The sequence below is a fragment of the Culex quinquefasciatus genome, chromosome 2 (assembly GCF_015732765.1).
Source record: "Culex quinquefasciatus strain JHB chromosome 2, VPISU_Cqui_1.0_pri_paternal, whole genome shotgun sequence".
Taxonomy (NCBI): domain Eukaryota; kingdom Metazoa; phylum Arthropoda; class Insecta; order Diptera; family Culicidae; genus Culex; species Culex quinquefasciatus.
In genome coordinates, this window is record NC_051862.1 from 138402301 (window position 1) to 138430267 (window position 27967).

Sequence of the window (27967 nt, forward strand, 5' to 3'; positions counted from 1 at the left end):
GCCAAGCATTCAATATTACGCCCTTTTAATATGTTAGTCTTCATTTGAAAATTTTGAAAATAATGTTTTCGAAAAGATCGGAAAATTTCACAAATGTTTCATATATTAACATTGAAAATCGGACCATTACTTGCTGAAATATCGACATTAAAAAATGGTGGGCTGTTTGGGTGAGACTTAGAAAACATCAATTTCCCTGTTTTTTAAACTTTGCATAGCAATATCTCAGCAACTAAAGGTCGTATCAACAAAGTCCAAAGAAGCCAAATATAGAGAATTTTCTCAGCTTTTCAAAAATATTTTTTTCAAAAGTGTGCAAACATGTGCACTAATTTAAAAAAAATGAAAAACTGCGACTATTTTCAAAAAAGTCACCTAAATATGGATTTAACTTAGAGCGTCCAATTTCCCGGGGTTTCAAATTTCCCGGGAAACGGGAAATTTCCAACAAATTTCCCGGGAAATCCCGGGAATTCCCGGGAAATTTGAAATTTATCAAAAATTGTTCTGATCCTGGTTCTGATTTCTATATTGCAACAAAATTGTATAGAATATCAACTTAATTGTTCAAAATAAGTGTGAGGAATGTTAAGAAGTTGGTATTAACACCAAAAAATTGTTTTTGAATTTGTCAGTTGGAGAGAATGTGATAAAGAATAATTAAGTTGAAATGAGAAAAAAAATCAGTAAATACGTTTTTCATTGCGAATATTTATTCCAGAACAAATCTTACTGGTTCGAGCTATAATTAATACGAAGTAGTGTTTTAATGATTTTTTAATAATTCAGCCTAATAACTGATTTTGGTTAAAAAAGTCATAGCTAAATAAGTTGTTTAGTAGTTTCATATTCTCCGTCACGAGATATCGAAAAATGGACCTCTGATTCGTGATCAGGGACCAAAATTACCCCTTAGAGCAAAGTTCCACGAAAATCGAAGAGAGGTCGGGGCAACTGCTGTGTGAGTTGGCGGAGAATGACCCATATTTAAACCTCTTATGCCCTTGGTAGCCCTTGTGCTCGATAAATTTTCAACTTTAAACTGTAAATTCTCTAACACATTTGAACAAATTAACGTAATTCTGGTTGCACAACCCTCTTTGAGACATTTAATGATACAAATTAAATTTTCATCCAATTTGGTCTTGGTAAAAAAACGAAAAAAAAAACACTTTTTTTTGAAAGTTAATTTTGATCTTGGCGGGAAGAGGTACGTTTTTTCAAATGAAATAGCATCAATTTTGGTCCAAAAAGATTACCAAAATTATTTTAATTTATTTTAATTTCATAAAATCGTAATTTGTGTTGCCCCGCAAATAATCACAATCTATTCCTAGTTGTGAATGCTTCAGAAAGTAATGTAATCTGAAATAAATCTTAACATGGAGTTTTTAAACGAACTGACAAAGTTCAATAAGAACAGCAAATTGAATTCAATAAAAGAAAATTGATTTCTTTCATTATTATTATTTTTTGTAAATAAAAAAAAAATACCAAAAAGTCAAGAAAATGTATGCTCCTGCTTGAATATCGGGAATTCCCGGGAAATTTACAAAATTCCCGGGAAACGGGAAATATATTTTTTCGGGAATTCCCGGGAATTTTTTTCCCGGGACGGGAAATTGGACGCTCTAATTTAACTTGAAACCGGTGCACTTTATCAAAATTTAACTACAGTACTTTTTGATTGCAAATTTGATTTTACATCGAAAAATGAAGTTGAAAAAATTTTGCGACCAATATTTCGATTTTTTGAAAAAATCAGTATTGATTAAAAAATTCATAACTCGGTCAATGATTTTTTGCACAACCTGGAAATTTCTGAAAAGTTGGCATTTTATGTCCTCTAAAACATATCAAAAAATAAAAAAAATTAAAAATAGTGTTTCTTGCAAATCAAATTTTAGTGATAAAAAGTTAAATAAAAAATCACCAATTTTTTTACCGTGTATAATTTTTTTCCAGTGCAGTTCGTATCCATACCTACAACTTTGCCGAAGACACCAAATCGATCAAAAAATTCCTTCGAAAGATACAGATTTTTTTAATTTTCATACATCATTTTTGTATGGACAGCTGCCAAATTTGTATGGAAAATTATATGGACAAACTAATTATGCAAAATGGCTTCTTTGGGCATACCGAAGGCACCAAAAAAGTTTCAGTCGGATTAAAAAATACAAAAATTAAAATTGAAGAAAAAAGACCGATTTCGTAGAGAATTGCTCATGAACGGAAAAATGCAGTGGTTACAAAATCTTTTCAGACGAAGAAAAAAGTCCATAATTTTCTGAATATTCCTGAACAAAGTTCCATTACACAAACCGGTCGCAAAACTTCAAAGTGCCTTCAATTGACCGATCAGTATTGTTTAAGACGTCATTTCAAGTGCTTAACTTATCTCTGGAGTGCGCACTTGAGCAAACTTCAAACGGGCGTCTTAAACTGCTTAATTACATTACACCAGACCGTCGTCGTCACCAGATATATACAAACACCACTCTGACGTGATCCTATTAAACTGCAATCAGTACCGGAGCGAGTCGTGAGTCAGCAAAGGCTCAGCTTTAAAGAGCAATTATTCCCACATTTGCATATTTCGCTAGTGCGGTCTAGGTTTGAGTGGACAAAAATTAGAAGGCGGATAATTCGATTTAGATTATAGTATGATTTAGTATAACTTTTTTCATACAATCTTTTTTTTACTCTGAATAGGATCTTATAAATTATCACACTCGCCTGAGTAATAACTCGTTGAACATCAAGTGAAATCCTGTGCAAATCTTTAATATGAAAACATTAGGTTTTGAGTTTAAATCTCATACTAAGTTCATTTCAAGAAGAAAACTATTATAGTAATAGTATAATACATCTTATAAAAAAATCAAACTTTCAAAAAATGTTACAAGTATGGACCACCCTAGTGCTCAGCTCTCTTTTTTTTTTTTTTTATATTTATTCAAATTTTTTTTTTTTTTTCCATGTACATTCATTCAGTTAAAATATTATTGAGTGTCCAATCACAAACGATGACTTTTCACCTCAATTTTAAATACTAGCAACTTTCATTTATTCATGAAATATTGTAGCTTTCGCTATTCAGTGATTTCAAATGTAGGAGGTCCTACATGTACAAAAGGGAAAAGGGATACCTTAAAACTAACTTATAAACTATATAAAGAGCGGATCAATGCAGCTGAAGACTGCAATGATTTTTGTCGAAATGCATCAATTATCTTATTGGACATAACATCCAAAGTGTCAACTTCGGCTAATTGATGAAGTTCACTGGTGCTGAACCAGGGAGGAAGTTTCAGAATCATTTTCAGAATTTTGTTCTGAATCCTCTGAAGTTTTTCTTCCTGGTTAAGCAACAGCTTGTCCAGATCGGCACAGCATAAAGCATGGCAGGTCTGAAAATTTGTTTATAAATTAACAGTTTATTCTTGAGACAAAGTCTAGAATTCCTGTTTATAAGTGGATACAAACATTTAATATATTTGTTACATTTAACCTGGATACTTTCAATGTGATCCTTGTAAGTAAGGTTTTGTCAAAACCAAGTCCAAGATATTTCACTTGATCCTCCCACTTTAAATTTACCTCATTCATCTTTATAATGTGATGACTTTTGGTTTAAGAAAATCAGCCCTTGGTTTGTGAGGGAAAATAATAAGTTGAGTTTTTGCAGCATTTGGAGTAATTTTCCATTCTTTCAAATAAGAATTGAAAATATCCAAGCTTTTGTAATCTTCTTGTGATGACACGAAGGCTTCTGCCTTTGGCGGAGATGCTTGTGTCATCAGCAAAGTGATTTCTGACATCCTGGGGCAAATCAGGCAAGTCAGAAGTAAAAATATTGTATAAAATTGGACCCAAAATGCTTCCTTGAGGGACGCCAGCACGTACAGGTAGTTGATCAGATTTGCTATTCTGATAACATACCTGCAGAGTACGATCCGTCAAATAATTTTGAATAATTTTCACGATATAAATCGGAAAATTAAACCTTTTCAATTTCGCAATCAAACCTTTATGCCAAACACTGTCAAATGCTTTTTCTATGTCTAGAAGAGCAGCGCCAGTAGAATAGCCCTCAGATTTGTTGCTTCGAATTAAATTTGAAACTCTCAACAACTGATGAGTAGTTGAATGCCCAAGGCGAAATCCAAACTGCTCATCAGCGAAAATTGAATTTTCATTAATGTGCGTCATCATTCTATTAAGAATTATTCTTTCGAATAATTTACTAATAGATGAAAGCAAACTAATGGGCCGATAGCTTGAGGCTTCAGCAGGATTTTTATCCGGTTTCAAAATCGGAATTACTTTGGCATTTTTCCAACTACTGGGAAAATATGCCAAATCAAAACATTTGTTGAAAATTTTGACCAAGCAACTTAAAGTTGCTTCTGGTAATTTTTAATTAAAATGTAAAAATGCCATCCTCACCAGGGGCTTTCATATTTTTAAATTTTTTGATAATAGATTTTATTTCATTCAGATCCGTATTAAAAACTTCATCTGATGAAAATTCTTGTTCAACAATATTCTGAAATTCTATTGAAATTTGATTTTCAATAGGACTCAAAACATTCAAGTTGAAATTATGAGCACTCTCAAACTGCTGAGCAAGTTTTTGAGCTTTTTCCCCATTAGTTAATAGAATATTATCACCATCTTTTAAAGAAGGGATGGGTTTTTGAGGTTTCTTAAGAACCTTTGAAAGTTTCCAAAAAGGTTTGGAATAAGGTTTAATTTGTTCGACATCTCTTGCGAACTTTTCATTTCGCAGGAGAGTGAATCTGTGGTCAATAACCTTTTGCAAATCTTTTGAATTCGCTTCAGTGCAGGATCACGAGAACGTTGATACTGTCTTCGGCGAACATTTTTCAGACGAATCAGAAGCTGAAGATCGTCATCAATAATGGGAGAATCAAATTTGACTTGGACTTTAGGAATAGCAATATTCCTAGCATCCAAAATTGCATTAGTTAAAGATTCCAAGGCTGAATCAATATCAGCTTTGGTTTCTAAAACAAAATCATGATTTAAATTATTCTCAATATGATGCTGATACCTGTCCCAATTAGCTTTGTGGTAATTAAACACAGAACTATTGGGTCTGGTAACTGCTTCATGAGAAAGTGAAAAAGTTACTGGAAGATGATCAGAATCAAAATCAGCATGAGTCACTAAAGGACCACAATACTGACTTTGATTTGTCAACACCAAATCAATTGTTGATGGATTTCTAACAGAAGAAAAGCAAGTTGGCCCATTCGGGTATAAAACCGAATAAAGACCAGAAGTGCAATCTCTGAACAGAATTTTACCATTGGAATTTACTTTTGAATTATTCCAAGATTGGTGTTTGGCATTAAAATCACCGATGATCAAAAATCGAGATCTATGCCGAGTAAGTTTATTCAAATCCCCTTTGAAATAATTTTTATTTTCCCCAGTGCATTGGAATGGCAAATATGCAGCTGCAATCATAATTTTCCCAAAAGAAGTTTCAAGTTCAATGCCCAAACTTTCAATAACTTTTAACTTAAAGTCACGTAACGTGCTATAAGTCATACTACGGTGGATAACTATTGCAACTCCACCGCCATTTCGATTCATTCGGTTATTAGTTATAACTTTATAATCTGGATCACTTTTCAAATAAGTGCCAGTTTTTAAAAATGTTTCGGTTATAACAGCAACATGCACGTTATGAACTCGTAAAAGTTGAAAAATTCATTTTCTTTCGCTTTTAAAGAGCGAGCATTAAAATTCATAATATTGATGGAATTACTTAGATCCATGATTAAACTTCAGGGTAAGAACAACATCATTCGCAAATTTTAATCCAATCTGGATTGCTTCCATCATGGATGTAGCATTACTCATTGTTTGAATCAAACCAAACAGTGAGTTTTGCAAAAAGTCATTTTTCAAACGTAACATCGCCGAGATCAGAAGATCCCAAAGCGTTGCCAGCAGAAAAATTTTCAAATGAGATTTGAGGTACCTGCCCAATTTCAGAAAGATTGGTAGAGGATTTAAAATTCGTGGATGAACCCGAAACGACGTTAGCATAAGAAATGCCATTGTTGTTACCTAACTTTTCCACGGTAGGGTATTTCTAGAATTGTTCGAGTGAGACAGCACGAACGTTTGATTTAAAGATGCAGGTACAACCTGACTTTGAGAAAATTTCGGTTTGGATTTCGGCTGATGCTTAGCACGAGAATCCAAAACCTTTTTCTGATGGGGCAATCCCAGAAATTTGATTTGTGATTTCCACCACAATTTGCACATTTAAATTGGGTGACTTCTTTCACGGGACAATTGTCCTTGTCGTGAGAAGAATCCCCGCAAACCATGCATTTTGGAACCATGGCGCAATGATCAGTACCGTGACCGAATGCCTGGCAACGCCGGCACTGGGTCAGATTCTGGCCATTACCGCCATGTTTCTTAAAATGCTCCCACTTTACCCGTACATGGAACAAAAACTGTACTTTGTCCAAAAGTTTCAAATTGTTGATTTCATTTCTGTTGAAATGAATCAGATAAAATTGTGAAGTCAAACCAAAGCGAGAAATATTCCCGTTTGATTTTTTCTTCATTGGTATTACTTGGGATGGGGCAAAGCCAAGCAACACCTTAAGTTCGTTTTTGATCTCATCCACCGACAAGTCGTTGGAGAGACCTTTCAAACCGCCTTGAATGGCCGAGCATTCTTGGTCTCATACGTGTAGAAATTGTGTTTGTGGTTTTTCAAATAACCAACAAAAGTTTGGTGATCTTGTAAAGATTCCGTCAACAAGCGACATTCTCCTCTTCGACCAAGCTGGAACGAAACCTTCAAATTGCAAGTTTCCTTGCAATTCTTCAGTTGCGTTCGAAAGCTGGCCAAATCGGAGACGGAAGTCACAACAATTGGCGGAGCCTTTACTCGTTTCTCGACGGCAGAAGGCTCAGTACGAGGAGAAGGTTCCTTGTCATCAGTTTCGGATAAAACACCGAAACTGTTTGTCAATGGAATTGGAGGATTGACCTCACATTCAGAATCAGAATCAGACCTCAGAAGAGGCTGTTTTCTTTTCTGTTTCCGTTAGCCGGTTTAGCGTTCAAACGCTTCACCGACGTAACGACCAAATCTTCAGAAGATTTGCGTTTACCTTTGTTTTGACGCATTTTGCAAGCAAAGTTCTCTTAAAAAGATGGCTTCGTTTGTAAAATACAACAAAATTTCAGGCGGGGTTAGTCTTGAAAAGACTGTTTAGAATTTTGGAAAATAACTCAGGTAGTCTTTAAAAAGACTGTGAATTTTGTTTTGAAATAACTCTGAGCTTAGGTAGTAAAAAATACCGCAGCTCTAGTGTCCGTTCACCACGAAGGTTCGCAAGACACTGAGTGCTCAGCTCTCCGCGGTTCGTTAGTAGTCGCATTGTTCAGCCATCCCAGCGCGATTTTTCACCCCGTAATCGCCTGTTCAAGTCACTCAAGTTGCGGGGGCGGCGGTGGCCTAGCATCAATATACATCAATATATGTGTGATACTAGTTCCGCGCGCGTTCAACTCCATTAGAGAGGGCGCGCGATTCAGCCAGTTATTGGTGATTCCTTAGTGGTTGTGCGTCCGACCGACTTCAGGAAACGCGAAGATCCGATAGAGGAGGCGCCGCCGATCTTAAGGTTGCTGCGGCTCTTCCCAAAGTTGGTCATATTCAGTTAAGAAAATCAGCTGAACGGGGGTGACACATTGTAAGTGGTCCGCTTAGTGCCGTGAGGAAAAGGTGGAGGTGCTTAAGGTCGTTTCGTTCGTTCGGCAGGTTTAGGAATTGTGGCGTTTGTCACCCGCGGCGTCGGATTAGTTCAGGGAGTGCACGATCAGTTGCTGGTGAGAGCTATCGTGAGAAGGTTGTGCTGGCTGGGGTGCCCCCTGGAAGGATACTCCACCGCTGACTGGAGGATTTAGGTGGTCTAGGAAGAGTAGGAATTAGTGCAGATTATAGTGGTGCATCGATGTGACAATAAAGATTTTTATTTTGTGCTGTTGGCTTGAAGTTTTATTTTGAAAAGAGTGCAGTTGTCGAGTGGAAGTGTTGTGTTAATTTTTTTTTCATCCAATCAAATTGAATTAATTATAGATTCGTATTATATCAAGATGTTAAAACATGTTGCTGGGATGTTCGCAAATAATTAAAAGACTGGTGAAACTTAGTTCTGCTGTATTTTGCAGATTTGGCCCATGTAGAATGTACTATTTTTGTCTCTCATGTAGCAAAATATTGAAAATTAGAGTAAATGATGTTTAATTTAATGTTTGGTATTTAAACAGATTTAAAATGTTGTAAACTTCCTCGATAGGTTTGGTTTTGTTTGTCACTCTTATTGCCTTTGTTTTAAATTTGAGGATTTGAAAATCGGTAATGTGATGTATTTTTCACAGACACATTTTAATTTTTCAAAATCCTTGCAAAATTTGTGGACGATTACGCCAATATGTAGGTACATGATCATGAAGTACATAAAAAAAGTTTGGTATTTTGTGAAAATTTTCGTATTTTGTACAAAAAAATCCTCGAATTTAAATAAACGCTAATACTAAAGTTTGAAATTGGAAGAAACAAATCATCAAAAAACTATTTTTTGTAACGTTTGATTTTGGCGGTTCGGCGATGTTAAAAGGCATAATTTATAAGGTCAAACTTTCTTGGATTTATTTGGATCCCAGATAAAAATTTGGCTTACTCCATTTAAAAAAAAAACTAAATTTCTAGCCCGAGCCCGAGCTTTATTTATACAATATACAATAGGATGACAATAAAAAAAGACATCAGGCATAACCCCTGATTCGATTCCTTAGACAAAAAAAAGTAACTGTGAAAATTTTGAGCGAAATTGAAACTGGTGAAAAAAAAAATCTTTCATTCAAAAACATCTTTTTTAAATCGTTTATAACTCGTCAGGGTTAACTCGAATCGTTTTGCACTCTTCGACAAAGTTGTTAATAATAAAATTTTACATGAGAATCTTACACTTGACAATGATCCGACACATTTAACTCTACCTTTTTGCGAAAGTTTGAAATTTTTGCTTTTCCCCATACAGTCATGCCTCGGTTTTGCACGCTTCGGTTTTGCACTGCCCCGGTTTTGCACCGTTCAGCTGCCTCGGTTAAGCACGGCCCAGTGCTTAACTGAAGCACGGAGCTTATGGGTCTTTGGCTATATGGGAGACATTGGCTTTAATCGTACGAAAAATCATGCAAACATCAAAAAATTATATTGTTTTGGAATCGGGATGATGTCAGTTATCCATTTGAATTATTATTTCATGAAAATTTTCACAAAAATACGTATTTTTCCTGTATTTTGAAAATGCATTTTTTTTTCTCTAAAGAATCCAAAAATATATTGTTATTGGAATATGGGTATCAAATGATCAGGTTTTTTCATAAATTTCGAATAAAATAACAATTTTTTTAGAAAATACTCCAAATTTTCACAAAACTACGTTTTTTTAGAAAAATTACTCAAAATTTCAATTTTTACTATATGGGTATCAAATGATCGGGATTTTTTACACATTTCGAATGCAATAACAACATTTTTAGAAAATACTCAAAATTTTCACAAAACTACGTATTTTCGAATAAAATACTCAAAATTTCAATTTTTACAATATGGGTGTTAAACGATCGGAATTTTTTCATGCATTTCGAATGTAACAACAACATTTTTAGAAAATACTCTAATTTTTCACAAAACTACGTATTTTCGAATAAAATACTCAAAATTTCCGTTTTTACAATGTGGGTATCAAACGATTGGGATTTTTTCATACATTTCGAATGTAATAACAATATTTTTTGAAAATACTCAAAATTTTCACAAAACTATGTATTTTTGTAAAACTTTTCAAAATTTCAGTTTTTTTTCAGTTATGAGTATCAAATAATCAAATTTTTTTTTTCAAAAATACGTAGTTCTGTGAAAATTTTGAGTATTTTCATTTTTTTTAAATAACTTTTGAAATGTATGAAAAAAATCCCGATCGTTTGATACCCAAATTGTAAAAACGGAAATTTTTAGTATTTTTTTCGAAAATACGTAGTTTTGTGACAATTTTGAGTATTTTCAAAAAATATTGTTATTAAATTCGAAATATATGAAAAAATCCCGATAGTTCGACACCCACATCGTAAAAACGGAAACTTTAAGTATTTTTTTAGGAAATACGTAGCTTGTGAAAATTTGGAGTATTTTCAAAAAAAATGGTAATTACATTCGAAATGTATGAAAAACCCACACTGTAAAAACGGAAATTTTGAGTATTTTATTCTAAAATACGTAGTTTTGTGAAACTATTGAGTATTTTCTAAAAATGTTGTTATTACATTCGAAATGTATGAAAAAATCCCGATCGTTTGATACCCATATTGCAAAAAATAAAATTTGGAGTTTTTTTTTTCAAAAGACGTAGTTTTGTGAAAATTTTGAGTATTTTCTAAAAATGTTGTTATTACATCCAAAATGTTTGAAAAAAAACTTGATCATTTGATACCCATATTGCAATAACAATATATTTTTGGTTTCTTTAGAGAAAAAATGCATTTTCGAAATACAGGAAAAATACGTATTTTTGTGAAAATTTTCATGAAATAATAATTTTGATGGATAGCTGACATCATCCCGATTTCAAAACACTATAATTTTTTGATATTTGCATGATTTTTCGTACGATAAAAGCCAATGTCTCCCACCCTATTAACATTTTAGGTTTTAAGTAGGCCATAAAAGCCTGTTTAGGCTGCATGAAGGTTTTCAGAACCCTGATAAAACCTGTAAGTTTAAAAATGTTACTAGGACATATAGCCAAAATCCCATAAGCTCTGTGCCTCGGTTATGCACGCCTCGGTTTTGCATCCCCCATATGCGGTGCTAAACCGAGGCATGACTGTACATTTTTTCAGATTTTTCCATATAAACTTCAACGAACTTTTTCTTGTCACCAAAAATTTCAATGAACTTGAAAAGAAAAACAATTTTGTTTTTTTTTTTTACTTTTACGGCTTTTACCGAACCGTGATGCCAAAATCCAAAATTTGTTAAAAGATAAAAAGACGTTTTATGATAATTTTTTTATGATTAAATTTGTAATGGCCATATAAAATTTATAAAAATAATACCTGTTCTGCTAAATTACCGAATTGATTGATCGACTGCTCTCTACAGGGAAAACGACTAAATGAGTCAGTCGACCAATAACTTTCTATTAAAATCATTCTTCCACTATCAAACTACTGATAATACCCCGTACACGTCAATATCAACATAAAAGTTATCTCACGATGAAGGCAAATATTGTTCATGTAAAATTTTCCGCATCAACAACTTTCCTCTCAGCACACGGAAGTTCATCGCCGCGGGCACCCCTACTCCCGGTTATGCAAACTTACCCCGCTGCGCTAAGTAAATTAAGCTTAGTTTCAAAGCAAACAAAAAAAATAATAATCAGCGTGTGATTACAACTTTCCTCCCGCAACTCTGAAAATTCTACGTTCAACGGTAGTCGCAACCCTATTTTCCTTGCTGATGAAATTGTTGTTGGCCGTAAATCAAGTTGAACTTGGGCTCTCCCCGCTGGGGCAAAACACGCGGGAAAGCGAAAATTCATGCAACGCTGTTGTACGTTTTTTGTTTGCGGAGAGGAAGTGAACAACTCCTAAATGTAGACTAAAATTGGGAATACCTCACGGGAGCTGCACGTAAAAGTTATTCAGACTGGGTTATCCAAACGGTTAGTTCAACGCTGTGAAAATATTTTCTCATTTACTCGCAACAACGGACGCAATTTCCTGAAACTATAGTGCACCGCTTTTTCAATGCTATTCGGCAAGTAGATTAATGGAACTGGGAAATGCTCTTCAGCATAGCGTTCACAATATTTTAGAAGAGAACGTTGCTGCTGTCGGCAGTTTTCTGAAATGAAGATCATTCAACAGGTTAGGTATCTTCATGTTGGAATTTAAATTTAGCATGGTAATGGATTGGAAATGTCAAAGGGGTACTCAGAATTCCGAAAAACACATTTTCCCATGGAAAAAGATTAAAAAACTGGTTTCAATAATTTCTAAATCCATTTTTTTTTCAACTATAAAACTCAGTGGTTTTTTGTACTCGACCCAGCAGCGTTTGTGTACGCGTACACGTAAACCTAAACTCTGCCGTGTACAGGCTGTACTCGTACACGAACCTCGAGTTTAAACCGAACCTTGCACCTCGGGTACACACGCCGCCGTAAAAAAGAGACAAAAATAGTTCCCCACGCTCACTCTGCGGTAAAGTGGTGTTTCATTCTCCGTTGTAGTCACCCTACACCTTTTGTGGCAGAGAGACTGAGAAGCAGTCACTTTTTCGTCTCTTTGGTTTGTACCTCATGTTTATACCGCGTGCAAACCTTGAGTGACCTTGAGTGTTTGAGGTTCGCATACACTGGAAACATGTACGGCGTGTAAACATACAGTGCGTTTCGGGAAGACTGATAAAAATTGTATGCATATCGATTTCTCTACCTTCTTGTGCTAGGATAGAAATCCCATCAAGCTTAGTATAAGAGAGCATAGAGGCATCGATATGTCATTTTATGGGACCTCCATCACGAAATGTCTAAAAATGAAGCTCGGATTCGTGATCAGGGACACAAATTTCCACATAGGACAAAGTTTCACGCAAATTGTGAAAGAGTCGGGGCAACTGCTGTGTGAGTTGGAGAAGAATTACCCATGTTTAAATTAGAAATATTGAAAAATCATTCATTTGATTAATATGATACATTTATGTAAACTACTCTTTAATATTAAATTTAATCTACATTAAAATTTAAGTCACAATATTGTTCGAACTTTATTACGTTTTTAAAGTCTTGAAAAATGTGGCTCTGCTTTTTAAACTTTGAATATCTTGTGTTATAGCTATATACAGGGCAATAAAATAAAAAAAAGGTTGATTGAATTTACGAGCAACGGTTTTAACATTTGATAGAAACAAGTGATTAAAAATGCATTGTACCCCTAGTTGTTTTGCAATTATTAGTTTCCAAAATCCCTATGTATTGACGAAGATTTGTTTTGCCTTCCTCACTGAGGTAAGGCTATAATCCTGCTCTAAAAATGAACTTCGTATAAAAACGTCGTAGACCCACCTTCATGTATACATATCGACTCAGAATCAAAAACTGAACAAATGTCTGTGTGTATGTGTGTGTGTATGTGTGTGTGTATGTATGTATGTGACCAACAAACTAGCTCATGTTTCTCGGCACTGGCTGAACCGATTTGACCCGAACTTGTTGCATTCGACTAGGTTTAGGGTCCCATAGATCGAGTTTTATACAGATTGAAGTTTCGATAAGTAGTTCAAAAGTTATGTATAAAAAAGTGTTTTCACATATATTTGGATCTCACTTAACTGTATGTAAACTATGTCCGGGTCCATCATCCGACCCATCATTGGTTAGGTTATCAAAATACCTTTCTAACGAGTGCAAAACATTGACGATCTGGAAACCCTGTCTCGAGATAAGGCCTCTTAAGTGATATTGAAGTACTTTTTTGAAGCCAGATCTCACTTAAATGTATGTAAACTATGTCCGGCTCCACTATCCGACCCAACGTTGGTTAGGTTATCAAAATACCTTTCTAACGAGTGCAAAACATTGAAGATCTGGCAACCCTGTTTAGAGATATGGCCTCTTAAGTGATATTGATGTACTTTTTTGAAGCCGGATCTCACTTAAATGTATGTAAACTATGTCCGGAGCCACTATCCGACCTATTGTTGGTTAGGTTATCAAAAGAACTTTCCAACGACTCCAAAACATTGAAGATCTGGCAACCCTGTCTCGAGATATGGCCACTTAAGTGATATTGATATACTTTTTTGAAGCCGGATCTTACTTAAATGTATGTAAACTATGTCCGAGTCCATCATCCAACCCATCGTTGGTTAGATTATCAAAAGACCTTTCCAATGAGTCCAAAACATTGAAGATCTGGCAACCCTGTCTCGAGATATGGCCACTTAAGTGATATTGATGTACTTTTTTGAAGCCGGATCTCACTTAAATGTATGTAAACTTTGTCCGGATCCATCATCCGACCCATCGTTGGTTAGGTTATCAAAAGACCTTTCCAACGAGTGCAAAACATTGAAGATCTGGCGACCCTGTCTCGAGATATAGCCACTTAAGTGATATCGATGTACTTTTTGGAATCCGGATCTAAAAAATAGATGAAACTTGTGTACAGCCATTGTTGTGAGGAAAGCTCCAACCACATAGGTGGATCAAGTTAGTTTTTTTGCAAAAATCAGGTTTTTGCAGTGCTGTACATTGAAATTTCATAAAAATTCACAATATTTTTAATCCATCCCAAACATGCTAAATATGATTATCAATGCAGAAAAATGCGTTTGGATTGTTTTCATTTGATTTGACTTCTATTTTCATTGAAATTTTGAAGTTTTTTTGAAATAATATTTTTTTGCCCCTGATTTTTTAGACCATTTTTGAAGGGGGGGGGGGGGGGCGACATGAACTTCAAAAAATATTTGCAACGGCCTAATCAAGTTTTCATAATAAGCAATATTGTATAAAACGAAGCGTACACCGTTCTAGAATTTCAAGTGTTAAACAGTATTTATTTACAAAAGCAGCGTATTTCAAAAATACTCAAGTTTTCATAACTTGCATCAAAAATCCATAATTTGCATCATGGATATTAAATGACGCAAAATTTTATATCGATCTTCACTGTTCTAGGATTTCAATTGTAAACATCGATTTTGCACAAAATGAGAATCAAAATTTTCAAAATTGTTTGCAATATTTGAAATTTAAGTATTTTCGAAAAAAACCTAAATAAATTTCTGTATTCATAATTAAAAACCAAGTTTTGATGCTTCGAAAAATCTGCTCAAAAAGAAATGGCATTCCTCTTTGTGCGAAACCCTCCAAAAATCAAACCGCTAAAATTTTCTGTGTAGAACATGGCTTTGTTTAAAGTTGAGGTAATGTTTTATTATAAATCTAAAAATAAATTGCTCTAATTATAAAGCTAACCCGTTTAGTAGTTTTTGCCTTCCTCACCTCAATGAGGAAAGGCTATAAAATCACTCGAAAAATGAACTTCTTTATTCGACCTCGTAGACCCACCTTCACGTATACCTATCGACCCAGAATGCGAGAGTCTGGATGTGAGTCCGTGCACCGAAAAATATGCACACGATTATCTCCGGACTGGCTTAACCGATTTGGACCGTTTTGATCTCATTCGATCCGTCTTGGGGTCTCACAAGACCCTAGTTAATATTATGAAGTTTAGAAAAGTACTTCGAAAGTTATGCTAAAAAACGATTTTAGCTAAACTTCGGAAGATTGTAAAAAGGGTAGTTTTTGTAAGAAAACCCGTCATGCTATACATTTTTAGAAAAGTATTCAAAAGACCTTTCCAATGCGTTGAAAAGCTTGAAGATCTAACAACCCCATCAAAAGTTATGAGCACTTAAGTGGGTAATTCTCCGCCAACTCACACAGCAGTTGCCCCGACCCCTCTTCGATTTGCGTGAAACTTTGTCCTAAGGGGTAACTTTTGTCCATGATCACGAATCCGAGGTCCGTTTTTTGATATCTCGTGACGGAGGGGCGGTACGACCCCTTCCATTTTTGAACATGCGAAAAAGAGGTGTTTTCAATAATTTGCAGCCTGAAACGGTGATGAGATAGAAATTTGGTGTCAAAGGGACTTTTATGTAAAATTAGACGCCCGATTTGATGGCGTACTCAGAATTCCGAAAAACGTATTTTCATCGAAAAACACTAAAAAGTTTTAAAAATTCTCCCATTTTCCGTTACTCGACTGTAAAAATTTTGGAACATGTCATTTTATGGGAAATTTAATGTACTTTTCGAATCTACATTGTCCCAGAAGGGTCATTTTTCATTTAGAACAAAATTTTTATTTTAAAATTTCGTGTTTTTCTAACTTTGCAGGGTTGTTTTTAGAGTGTAACAATGTTGTACAAAGTTGTAGAGCAGACAATTACAAAATTTTGATATATATACATAAGGGGTTTGCTTATAAACATCACAAGTTATCACGATTTTACGAAAAAAGTTTTAAAAAGTTGGTCGTCATCGATCATGGCCGTTCATGGTCACCCGCGACAGACACGGACGACGAAACAAAGAGAAACGCAAAAAGTAACTTTTTCAAAACTTTTTTCGTAAAATCGCGATAACTTGTGATGTTTATAAGCAAACCCTTATGTCTATATATCAAAATTTTTGTAATTGTCTGCTCTACAACTTTGTACAACATTGTTACACTCTAAAAACAACCCTGCAAAGTTAGAAAAACACGAAATTTTAAAATAAAAATTTTGTTCTAAATGAAAAATGACCCTTCTGGGACAATGTAGATTCGAAAAGTACATTAAATTTCCCATAAAATGACATGTTCCAAAATTTTACAGTCGAGTAACGGAAAATGGGAGAATTTTAAAACTTTTTTAGTGTTTTTCGATGAAAATACGTTTTTTCGGAATTCTGAGTACGCCATCAAATCGGGCGTCTAATTTTACATAAAAGTCCCTTTGACACCAAATTTCTATCTCATCACCGTTTCAGGCTGCAAATTATTGAAAAACACCTCTTTTTTCGCATGTTCAAAAATGGAAGGGGTCGTACCGCCCCTCCGTCACGAGATATCAAAAAACGGACCTCGAATTCGTGATCAGGGACAAAAGTTACCCCTTAGGACAAAGTTTCACGCAAATCGAAGAGGGGTCGGGGCAACTTTTCCCGATTTCGTGTGAGTTGGTAGAGAATTACCCAAGTGTTATTCATACACTTTTTTTAGGCCGGATCTATCATACGACCCATCGTTGGATAGGTAATCAAAAGACCTTTCCAACGAGCCTAAAATATTGAAGATCTGGCAACCCTATCAACAGTTATAAGTACTTTAGTGTTTTTAATACACATTTTTAGAGGCTGGGTCTCAGATATTTTGATAAAAATAAGTGTTATTTATACACTTTCTTGAGGCTGTGTAGTGTATTCACTTTATGAATGCGAGGAATACACAAAGGAATATACAAATATTGGAAATACTTCGGAGAATCCATTCAACATTTTGTGTTGTTGAGTATCCAATTATGGAAGTTTGAGAGCAGTTCTCTCAGATTTCGGTCATTCGTTTTTTTTTTTGTATTTTTTAATCCGACTGAAACTTTTTTGGTGCCTTCGGTATGCCCAAAGAAGCATTGATTTGTCCATATAATTTTCCATACAAATTTGGCACCTATCCATACAAATTTGGCAGCTGTCCATGCAAAAATGATATATGAAAATTCAAAAATCTGTATTATTTGAAAGAATTTTTTGATCGATTTGGTGTCTTCGACAAAGTTGTAGGTATGGATATGGACTACACTGAAAAAAATGATACACGATAAAAAAATTGGTGATTTTTAATTTAACTTTTTGTCACTAAAACTTGTTTTGCAAAAAAACGCTATTTTTAATTTTTTGATATGTTTTAGAGGACATCAAATGCCAACTTTTCAGAAATTTCCAGGTTGTGCAAAAAATCTTTGACCGAGTTATGATTTTTTTAATCAATACTGAATTTTTCAAAAAACGGAATATTGGTCGTTAACAATTTTCAACTTCATTTTTCGATGTAAAATCAAATTTGCAATCAAAACGTACTTTAGTGAAATTTGGATAAAGTGCACCGTTTTCAAGTAAAGGCCATTTTTAATTAACTTTTTTGAAAATAGTCGCACTTTTTCATTTTTTATAATTAGTGCACATGTTTGTCCAATTTTGAAAAACATATTTTTGAAAAGCTGAGAAAATTTTCTATATTTTGCTTTTTTGAACTTTGTTGATACGACCTCTAGTTTCTGAGATATTGCCATGCAAAGGCTTAAAAAGCAGGAAAATTGATGTTTTCTAAGTCTCACCCAAACAACCCACCATTTTCTAACGTCAATATCTCAGCAACTAATGATCCAAGTTACATTGTAAAAAAAATTTTTTTTTTTACTAAAGATATGAAACATTCGTGAAATTTTCCGATCTTTGCGAAAACAATATTCTCAATTTTTTTAAATCAGCTTTTCAAAAATATTTTTTTCAAAAGTGGGCAAGCATGTGCACTAGTTTAAAAAAATGGAAAACTGCGACTATTTTCAAAAAAGTTACCTAATAATGGCTATAACTTGAAAACGGTGCACTTTATCAAAAATTCACTAAAGTACTTTTTGATTGAAATTTGATTTTATATCGAAAAATGAAGTTGAAAAAATTTTGCGACCAATATTTCGATTTTTTGAAAAAAATCAGTATTGATTCAAAAATTCATAACTCGGTCAAAGATTTTTTGCACAACCTGGAAATTTCTGAAAAGTTGGCATTTGATGTCCTCTAAAACATATCAAAAAATTAAAAATAGCGTTTTTTTGCAAAACAAGTTTTAGTGACAAAAAGTTAAATTAAAAATCACCAATTTTTTTATCGTGTATCATTTTTTTCAGTGTAGTCCATATCCATACCTACAACTTTGCCGAAGACACCAAGATCAAAAAATACCTCCAAAAGGTACAGTTTTTTTTTTATTTTCATACATCATTTTTGTATGGACAGCTGCCAAATTTGTATGGAAATTTATATGTACAAACTAATGATGCAAAAAGGCTTCTTTGGGCATACCGAAGGCACCAAAAAAGTTTCAGTCGGATTAAAAAATACAAAAAAAAAATCGAATGACCGAAATCTGAGAGAATTGCCAATTTTCAAAAAATGCAGTTCGGGTTGTCTACATACTCCTTTTTTAAGATTTCCATAAAAAACCTTTACCTAAAGTATGGAACAATTTCTGTCCTTGATTCCGGATTCGAAATCAATTTCTGGTGTCTCGCGGCGATGGGACGGTGCGACCCCTTGTTTTTAGAATTCGAAAGAAGACATTTTTTCAATTTTTTAACATCAGCTAAATTGTATAACTAATTTTAGAAAACTTTGATGCCATTTCTTGATACTCAGCTGTTAAAAATCGTGGGCCATGTAACTTTAAGGAAACTTTCATGTAATTTTCGAGTTTGCAATAAATCATGATGATTTCGTGTATTTTTTCACAATCTTGTAACTTTGCAGGGTTAGTTAGATTTATAATTGCGTATAATGTGTGGCAATATTGTATGAAGTGTCGTGATATTTGTTGCATTTAAACATAGCTTTGATAATTTGGAAAGCAGTGCACAATGATTGAAATGATTGAAGCTAAATAAAGTTGACCTTTTTAACCATCGGAATTATGTGAAATTGGAATCACCTAGCCATTATTTCACGTTGGATAACCTTTTCCTCGCATAATGAATTCCCCATTTTTTTTATTATTTTTAAATCAAAAGGTGAATGAACCGGCTTTGTGATAAATCGCAATCATTTGACATGAAACATATCGAAAACTGTGGACTACCGCAATTACGCTTGCACCACCCAGATAAACCAAATACGGCTCCCGTTTGACCATTATGGCTGACCTGTTTTTAATTACCGTCCAACTCCATAACGCCTACATTGTATCCGAGAACCACAACATCGCACCAACATACCAACGGCGAGCTTTAATTTGTTTCCTTTTTTTCCTCGTCTCTTTGCGACAGGACGTCCTCCGGGAGAAGCAGAACCACATCGAGCAACTGATGCGGGAGCGGGAAATCGACCGGGAGGAAGGGGCCAACCAGACAATCTTGTACCAGAAGAATGTTCAACAGGTATTTCTGCTCGTCGGAGTTTTTTTGGAGCCAGAAGGTTGCCCGGCTTGGACCATTTTTGGAGAGCGTTGTTCGGATTGCGATACCTTTTCCCCCACGACCCCTCGTGGAGTCTGATTGCTTTATTATCCTCCTGCTTGCGTTGAAGTTTCGTAGGACAAATTAATCATCAAGGGCTTTGTTTTTTGTTTTTAGCACCACCAGCATCGGGACGCGGAGACCGAAATTGGCCGCTGGGCGGATTTGGTTCGGCGACGTGCTTTGAGGATTGCCGACCTGCGCCGCGAGTTCCAGGGCTGGCACGGAAATCACGAACGGCACTGCATTCTTCACGACGTTCTGCTCGCTTAAGGACGACCTTTACCGCGCTATGAGAGACAGAGAGAGAGAGAGAGAGAGAGATGTAGAGAGGAAGCATAAAGCTGTGATTCGCGCGATGCGGAAGGAACGAGCAAAAATGTGCTGTTTATGTTCATCCTTGGAGCACACAAACCCCGGAGATGGGAGAATTCCTGGACTCTGAAAGAAGCAACAGCAGCACCACGTGAGGGCATCGGATGAGCTTGTTTTGTTGTGGAAGTGCAATATGGAAACTTTGCTTGTTTTTTGCTGATGCTCATCCGATAGCTGTCCTAGACCTTAAGAAAAACCACTTATTTTAACTTGCTTGTGAAATCTGTATTATTAGAGTATTAAGGGCTTGCACAAATGCCACTTGCGCTACATTTTAAATTCCTTCATTACATGTGCATTAAAATAGTTGCTGATCGAAACAACAAAGTGTGTTTTATTGTCCTTTTCCGCAAACAATCAACAACCTCTTACCAAGTGATCACTTAACTTGCCATCATCAAGTTTTATAGCCGACACATCGGATACCCCAAAGCATTCGTATCTTTTATGCGTTCAATTTCCTGTTCAACAATCGTTGCCACCACACCGGAAAGAAAACATGTGCCGAATAGGGGAGAATATCACACATTTTATCATATTAAAAATCCGAAAATTGTTTTATCATTCATCAAATTCAAAAAAAAAAACTCAAAGTTAAAATTAAAAGCAAATTAAAAGCTCAAATTCCCGGTTGCCCTCCCCTAACGGGTCCTGAAAGTAGTACAACCGACCGGGGAAGGTCGGCGCCAGAAATAATAGAATCCTGTATATTGCGCCCACCGAGTCAGAGCCAACCACAACTTTTTATTACATCCTGCATCCTCTCGGTCCTAACCAAACACCAGCCAACAACCCCAAAAGGACTACCCACCCTGCATCCTTGAATGCTGAACATGTGGCGTCTTCTGGGGACGATTCTGCTGCAAGCGCTATTTGCTTACGTTTTATTAAACTGCAAAATGCGATTAAGAGTTGCAGAAGAAATTGTGCTTTGCCGAAATGAGCATTTATGGATGGTAAGGGACCATCCACAAACCACGTGGACACTTTTTTGGATGGTCCCTAAGACATATTTGCAGCCTGATGGCAAGATTGTCAAATTGTATGTATGGGCCACGATACTCACATTGGTTGGACCGTGGCCCCCGCTATTTGGTCGCTTTACCCCTCTGTCGCTAAATATAGAGTAAAAGAGCCAGCAAATGTGCAATTGAAAAGTTTTTTTTTGTGTAAAATTATTTTAAATTTTGTTTTTGATGACTAATTTTGAATATGTTTTGTCAAAAAATAAATAACTAGATAAAATAAAATATTATCCACCTTGTGACAATAAACAACTTTTCCTTTAATTAGAAATCGAGTTCAGAAGGGAAACCATAACCATTTATGTTGGTCCGCACCGGGTCCTGAATTCCCGTTTACGAGGCGGAAGCGTTACCGCATAGCTCGGTCTTAACAAAAAAAATAACTCTCTATAAATATCAATTTCAAATTACAAACCTAAATATAAAATAAACATATTTTAAACTTTACTCTAAAATGGCCCTGTATGCCCTATTTTGTGCAACCAGTTTACGGAACGTTCATCCTATATGGACTGTCAAAAGCGAGGTTCACTTTTTGACAAGCTTGCCACCAGTCTGCATATTTTTGAAAAATGTGGTTTTTGCGAAAATTGACGAAAATATTAGTATTTAGGATCACCCTAGTACGGTCTAGGTCACCCTAACTGCCAAACAAAAAAATACGGATCTAATTACTTCGACTAAGGAATCCCCAGAAAATGTTTTAGCTCGATCGGAGTTTTTTTTCGGCTTATACAGTATGGAAGAAGCAAAATATTATAAATCGAAAACACTCATGGGAGATTTGTACGGAGAAAGTTGTGTTTCACCTTCCTGATTAAGAATATGTTCGATTCAAAATATTCTATCGGTGGAAATTGCGTTTTTTCAGAAAAATGTTCTAATGTAATGTACGCCTGGTACTAATTTTGTTTAAAGTTGATCAAAATATACTTTTTGTGACACTTTATGCTAATCAAAGGTAAAAGAATTGCATAACATTTTGAAACAATCCATATAAAAAGACTCAATAACAAATTATTAGAATTTACTTGCGCCTCCTCCCATGGTACTTTATATGAGAAAACACTTTTTTTCTTAAAAGCGCAATTTTCACCGATAGAATATTTTGAATCGAACATATTCTCAATCAGGAAGGTGGAACACAATTTATAATATTTGGCTTCCTCCATACCGAGATAAGCTATTGCGTTTCATGTGTTTATAGGACCTATTAAAAAAAACTGTAGAAATAAAATTGTTGAATAATCCAAATTGTTTACAAAATACCGTGTTTCTTCAAAAGTATTCAAATTTTCATAATTTGCATTATGGGTTTCAAACGAAGCTAAATTTTGTATGATTTTTAACTTCATTGGAGTTTGCTTTGGAATGAACTATTTTTTTTACAAAATACCGTATTTTTTCTAAAATACTCAAATTTTAAAAATTTGCAATATGGATATCAAACAAACCGAAGTTTTGTATGCTTTTTGACTTAATTAAAGTTTGTTCTGGAAAATACTAAATTTTTTACCAAAGGTATTTTTTTTTCGAAAATACTCAAAATTCAAAATTTGCAATATTGGTATCAAACAAAGCGAAGTTTGATATGTATGTTTACATTAATTAGAGTTGTTTTTTTGAATAAAACTAAAATTTTCACAAAATACCGTATTTTTTCGAAAGTACTCAAATTTTCTTTTTTGCAATATGAGTAGCAAACGAAGCGAAATTTGTTATGTATGTTCACATTATTAGAGTTGTTTTTTTGGGAAAATACCTAAAATTTCACAAAATAGCGTTTTTTTCTAAAAAAAACTCAAATTTTAATTTTTTGCAATATTGGTGTCAAAAGAAGCGAATTTTGATACGAATTTTCAGTTTATTAGAGCTTTTATTTGAAGAAACCCTCAAGTTTTCACAAAATATACACCCAACCGGCGATCGCATGATTGTGATACATGGCGGCATGAAAGTATATCAGAATCTGCATGAAAACTGTCCTCATGCATTTTTTGCGATATAGGGGTATGACATTTTTGCCCGTTACCGACAATTATCGACATTACCAACAGCAGATTGATTGTATTGCAGGAAAAAAATCTTAACAGAACGAGGATTGAACTACTAGGTTGCTGATCCGACACGCTACCACCGCGCCATGGACGCTTGATGAATGGTGAGGGACAGAGCGCGAACATAATGTTCTCTCTAGAGTGTTGCTCGGGGACGCGCCAGCATTCTATGTGTTGGTGAGAACTGCAGATCGCTGACGTGTTTAAACGCGGGCAAAAATGATCTATGGGCTTGCTGCAAAATATGTAATAAAATATAACATTTTTTGCAGCAAATCCACTGTTGCAGATTTTGAGATATATTTTTCGTTTGGGTGTAGCATTTTTCGGAAATTCTAAAATTTTCAAAATTAGTAAAGCAAGCAAAATTTTTAGAGCATTTCTCGGGTGAGTTTTCACATTTTTTTTGTAAATCAGAAAAAAAATCCACAAAATATCGTGTTTTTTTACCAGAAATTTCTATAATTTGCAACCCGTATGGAAAGGAAACGGACTGAAACTGACTGAAAGAAAAAGTTTCTATTTTCTTTATTAAACTGCCCAAACTTCCTGCGTTGTCAGTCTCAGATGGTAGTCCCAAATGTCTCCAAGTCCTAGTCCAGGTCGAATCGAGTTGATACCCGAATTTAACACTTTTGCCTTCCTCACTATACAGGCTATAATCCTGCTCTAAAAATAAACTTTTTATTTAAAGCTCGAAATGTATGTGTGTGTATGTGACCAATAATGTCACAAACCATACAAACCAATTTTGACCAAACCATTCGCATTCATCTTGGTTCAGGGTCCCATACGGTGCTATTGAATTGTTTGAAGTTTCGATAGTTCAAAAGTTAAGTATAAAAATGTGTTTTTGCATATTTTCGGAAATTGGGTACTAAAGCCTTATGTCAATTTTTATGTACAACGATAAAAAACACGATTAAAAACCATTTCTGATCACTTTTTTTCATTTTTATGCAAAAATTTTTTTTGACAAGACAACATTTTTTCGGTGGATCAACTATGGTCCCCTTGGAACGAGCTGTCAAGTAGGAGCTTTTCTGTCAAGAAGGACCGCGAGGTTAATTTTTCAAAATTGATTAAAAATTCATTTTAAACTTTTTGTGGTCGTACAAAGGGTCATTGTACTCAGAAAAATAAGCTTTATCGCTGTAAACAATAATATCAGCAATCTAAGCTTCATTTTAGGACCCAATTGAATAAATTGCAGGAAATCGCACCAAATATCATCATTTTATATATCGTTAGTTAGGTAATCGAAAGACCTTTCCAACGAGTCCAAAACATTGAAGATATGGCAACCCTGCCTAGAGTTATGTCCACTTAAGTGATATTTATGTACTTTTTTGTAGCCGGATCTCACTTAAATGTATGTAAACTAAGTCCGGATCCATTATCCGACCCATCGTAGATTATGTTATCAAAATACCTTTCCAACGAGTCCGGATCTCACTTAAATGTATGTAAACAATGTCCAAATCCATTATCCAACACATCGTTGGTTAGGTCATCGAAATATCTTTCCAACGAGTCCAAAATATTGAAAATCTGGCAACCCTGTCTCGAGTTATAACCAAATAACTGATATTTATGATTTTTTTGATGCCGGATCACATTTAAAATGTATTCAAACGAAGAAAATAAAAAATATAATTCAATTTTGCCAGTTACGGCCTTTTTAAAGTTTTTGCCTTCCTCACCTTACTGAGGAAAGGCTATAAAATCACTCGGAAAATGAACTTTTTAATTAGACCTCCTAGACCTACCCTCATTTGTACATTTCGACTCAGAATCACCAGCTGAGCAAATGTCTGTGTGTTTGGCTGTATGTAGACATGTGTACCAAATCAATGTCACCGGAATATCTCGTCACAGGCTTAACCTATTTTGGCCGGAATGGTTTTAATCGATCCGTCTTAACGTCCCCTAAGTTGCTATTTAAATTCATGCTGTTTTCTCATGTATTTAAAAAGTTATGTTAAAAAAACGGTTTCATATTAAATTAAAATTATGGTAAAAGGGTGGTTTTTTTCATGAAACCCTCACATGTTATATATTTTTAGAAAGCATATGAGAAGACCTTTTAGGTGGAGTAAGAATTTTCGAGATCTAACTTACCTATCGTAAATTACAAGCAGTTTAAAAAATGGTCTGAATTCACATAACCTCAACCGGTCGGGTCTGATCGCCACGAAAAAGCCGTGTAGAGGGATGCCATTTTCCTCAAAGGCCGTGTCTGTATAATCTTGACAAAAAGTCTGTAGGTAGTCTGTTTTTTTACTCATCACTTATTTTTATTAGGACCTCTTAGGTGCTGCGAACGTTAGGGGAGATCCATAAACATGTGGACACTTTAGGGGGGTTGGAATCACTATAAATGAGAGGAAGGCACCAACCACCTAAAGGTGGATTAAGTAACGTTTTTTCTAGTATCAAAATAAGTAATTTGCGTCTAAGACAACTAAAATAACTTGAAATGGTGCGGAGTTATGAATTTTTGAAAAATGTGGTTTTTGCGAAAATTGACGAAATTTTTAGTATTTAGGGTCACCCTAGCACGGTCTAGGTCACCCTAACTGCCAAACAAAAAAATACGGATCTAATTATTTCGGCTAAGGAATCCCCAGAAAATGTTTTAGCACGATCGGAGTTTTTTTTCGGTCCTCTAAAAGCACAGTATGGAAAAAGCTAAATATTATAAATCGAAAACACCCATGGGAGATTTGTACGTAGAAAGTTGTGTTTCACCTTCCTGATTGAGAATATGTTCGATTCAAAATATTCTATCGGGGAAAATTGCGTTTTTCATAAAAATGTGTTTTTTCTTATACAAATGGAGACGCCTGGTACTATTTTTAAAGGTTGATTAAAATTTACTTTATGTGACACTTTATGCTAATCAAAAGGTAAAAGAATTGCTAAACATTTTGAAACAACCATGTAATAAGACTCAATAACAAATTATTAGAATTTACTTGAGTCACCATGCGCCTCCTCCCATGGTACTTTATATGAGAAAACACTTGTTTTTTCTTCAAAGCGCAATTTTCACCGATAGAATATTTTGAATTGAACATGATCGCCTTGAGTCAGGGGTATTGAAAACACCCAAAAAGCAAAAACTGAAAATTTGGTTTATTAGACCTTTTAAAAAAAAACTCCAGATATGGGTATCAAACAAAGCGAAATTTGATATGCATGTTTACATTAAAAGAGTTGTTTTTTGGAGAAAACTAAAATTTTCACAAAATACCGCATTTTTTTCGAAAATACTCAAAATTCAAAGTTTACAATATGGGCATCATCAAACGTAGCGAAATTTGTTATACTTGTTCACATTATAGGAGTTTTTTTTTGAGAGAGAATACAAAAATTTTCACAAAATAGCGAATTTTTCCAAAATACTCAAATTTTATTTTTTTGCAATATGGGTACCAAAAGAAGCTAAATTTGATATGGGTAATTCTCCGCCAACTCACACAGCAGTTGCCCCGACCCCTCTTCGATTTGCTTGAAACTTTGTTCTAAGGGGTAATTTTTGTTCCTGATCACGAATCCGAGTTCCGTTTTTTGATATCTCGTGACGGAGGGGCGGTACGACCCCTTCCATTTTTCAATAATTTGCAGCCTGAAACGGTGATGAGATAGAAATTTGGTGTCAAAGGGACTTTTATGTAAAATTAGACGCCCGATTTGATGGCGTACTCAGAATTCCGAAAAAAACGTATTTTTCATCAAAAAACACTAAAAACGTTTTAGAAATTCTCCCATTTTCCGTTACTCAACTGTAAAAAATTTTGGAACATGTCATTTTATGGGAAATTTAATGTATTTTTCGAATCTACATTGACCCAGAAGGGTCATTTTTTCATTTAGAACAAAATTTTTCATTTTAAAATTTCGTGTTTTTTCTAAATCTGCAGGGTTATTTTTTAGAGTGTAACAATGTTCTACAAAGTTGTAGAACAGACAATTACAAAAATTTTGATATATAGACATAAGGGGTTTGCTTACAAACATCACGAGTTGTCATGATTTTACGAAAAAAAGTTTTGAAAAAGTTGGTCGTCATCGATCATGGCCGTTCATGGTCACCCGCGACAGACACGGACGACGAAACAAAGAGAAACGCAAAAAGTAACTTTTTCAAAACTTTTGTTCGTAAAATCGCGATAACTCGTGATGTTTATAAGCAAACCCCTTATGTCTATATATCATTTTTTTTTTGTAATTGTCTGCTCTACAACTTTGTAGAACATTGTTACACTCTAAAAAATAATCCTGCAAAGTTAGAAAAAAACACGAAATTTTAAAATTAAAATTTTTGTTCTAAATGAAAAAATGACCCTTCTGCCCTAGTAACATTTTAGGTTTTAAGTAGGCCATAAAAGCCCATATAGGCCGTATGAAGGTTTGCAGAACCATGATAAAACCTATAAGTTTAAAAATGTTACTAGGGTGGGTCAATGTAGATTCGAAAAGTACATTAAATTTCCCATAAAATGACATGTTTTAAAAAATTTTACAGTCGAGTAACGGAAAATGGGAGAATTTTTAAAACGTTTTTAGTGTTTTTTGATGAA

The 27967-nt window shown here is 34.7% G+C and overlaps 1 protein-coding gene and 1 long non-coding RNA gene across 11 annotated transcripts in view; both read left to right on the forward strand.

Annotated features, from left to right (window-relative positions):
• The window catches only part of LOC6036674 (restin homolog), a 207413-nt gene that overhangs the window by 144832 nt on the left and 34614 nt on the right, over positions 1 to 27967 (forward strand). For 9 of the 10 annotated variants that reach the window (XM_038254798.1, XM_038254799.1, XM_038254800.1 and 6 more), the window contains one exon: positions 19736 to 19846. In XM_038254798.1, coding sequence (XP_038110726.1) covers positions 19736 to 19846 — 111 coding nt within the window. Of the gene's footprint in view, positions 1 to 19735; positions 19847 to 20041; positions 20623 to 27967 lie in introns of those variants that run through there. The other variant, XM_038254805.1, reaches the window with a different exon arrangement.
• Positions 7555 to 8054, forward strand: LOC119767120. Its single transcript, XR_005277336.1, has 2 exons — positions 7555 to 7760; positions 7829 to 8054. It is a non-coding gene; the product is annotated as an uncharacterized LOC119767120 (long non-coding RNA).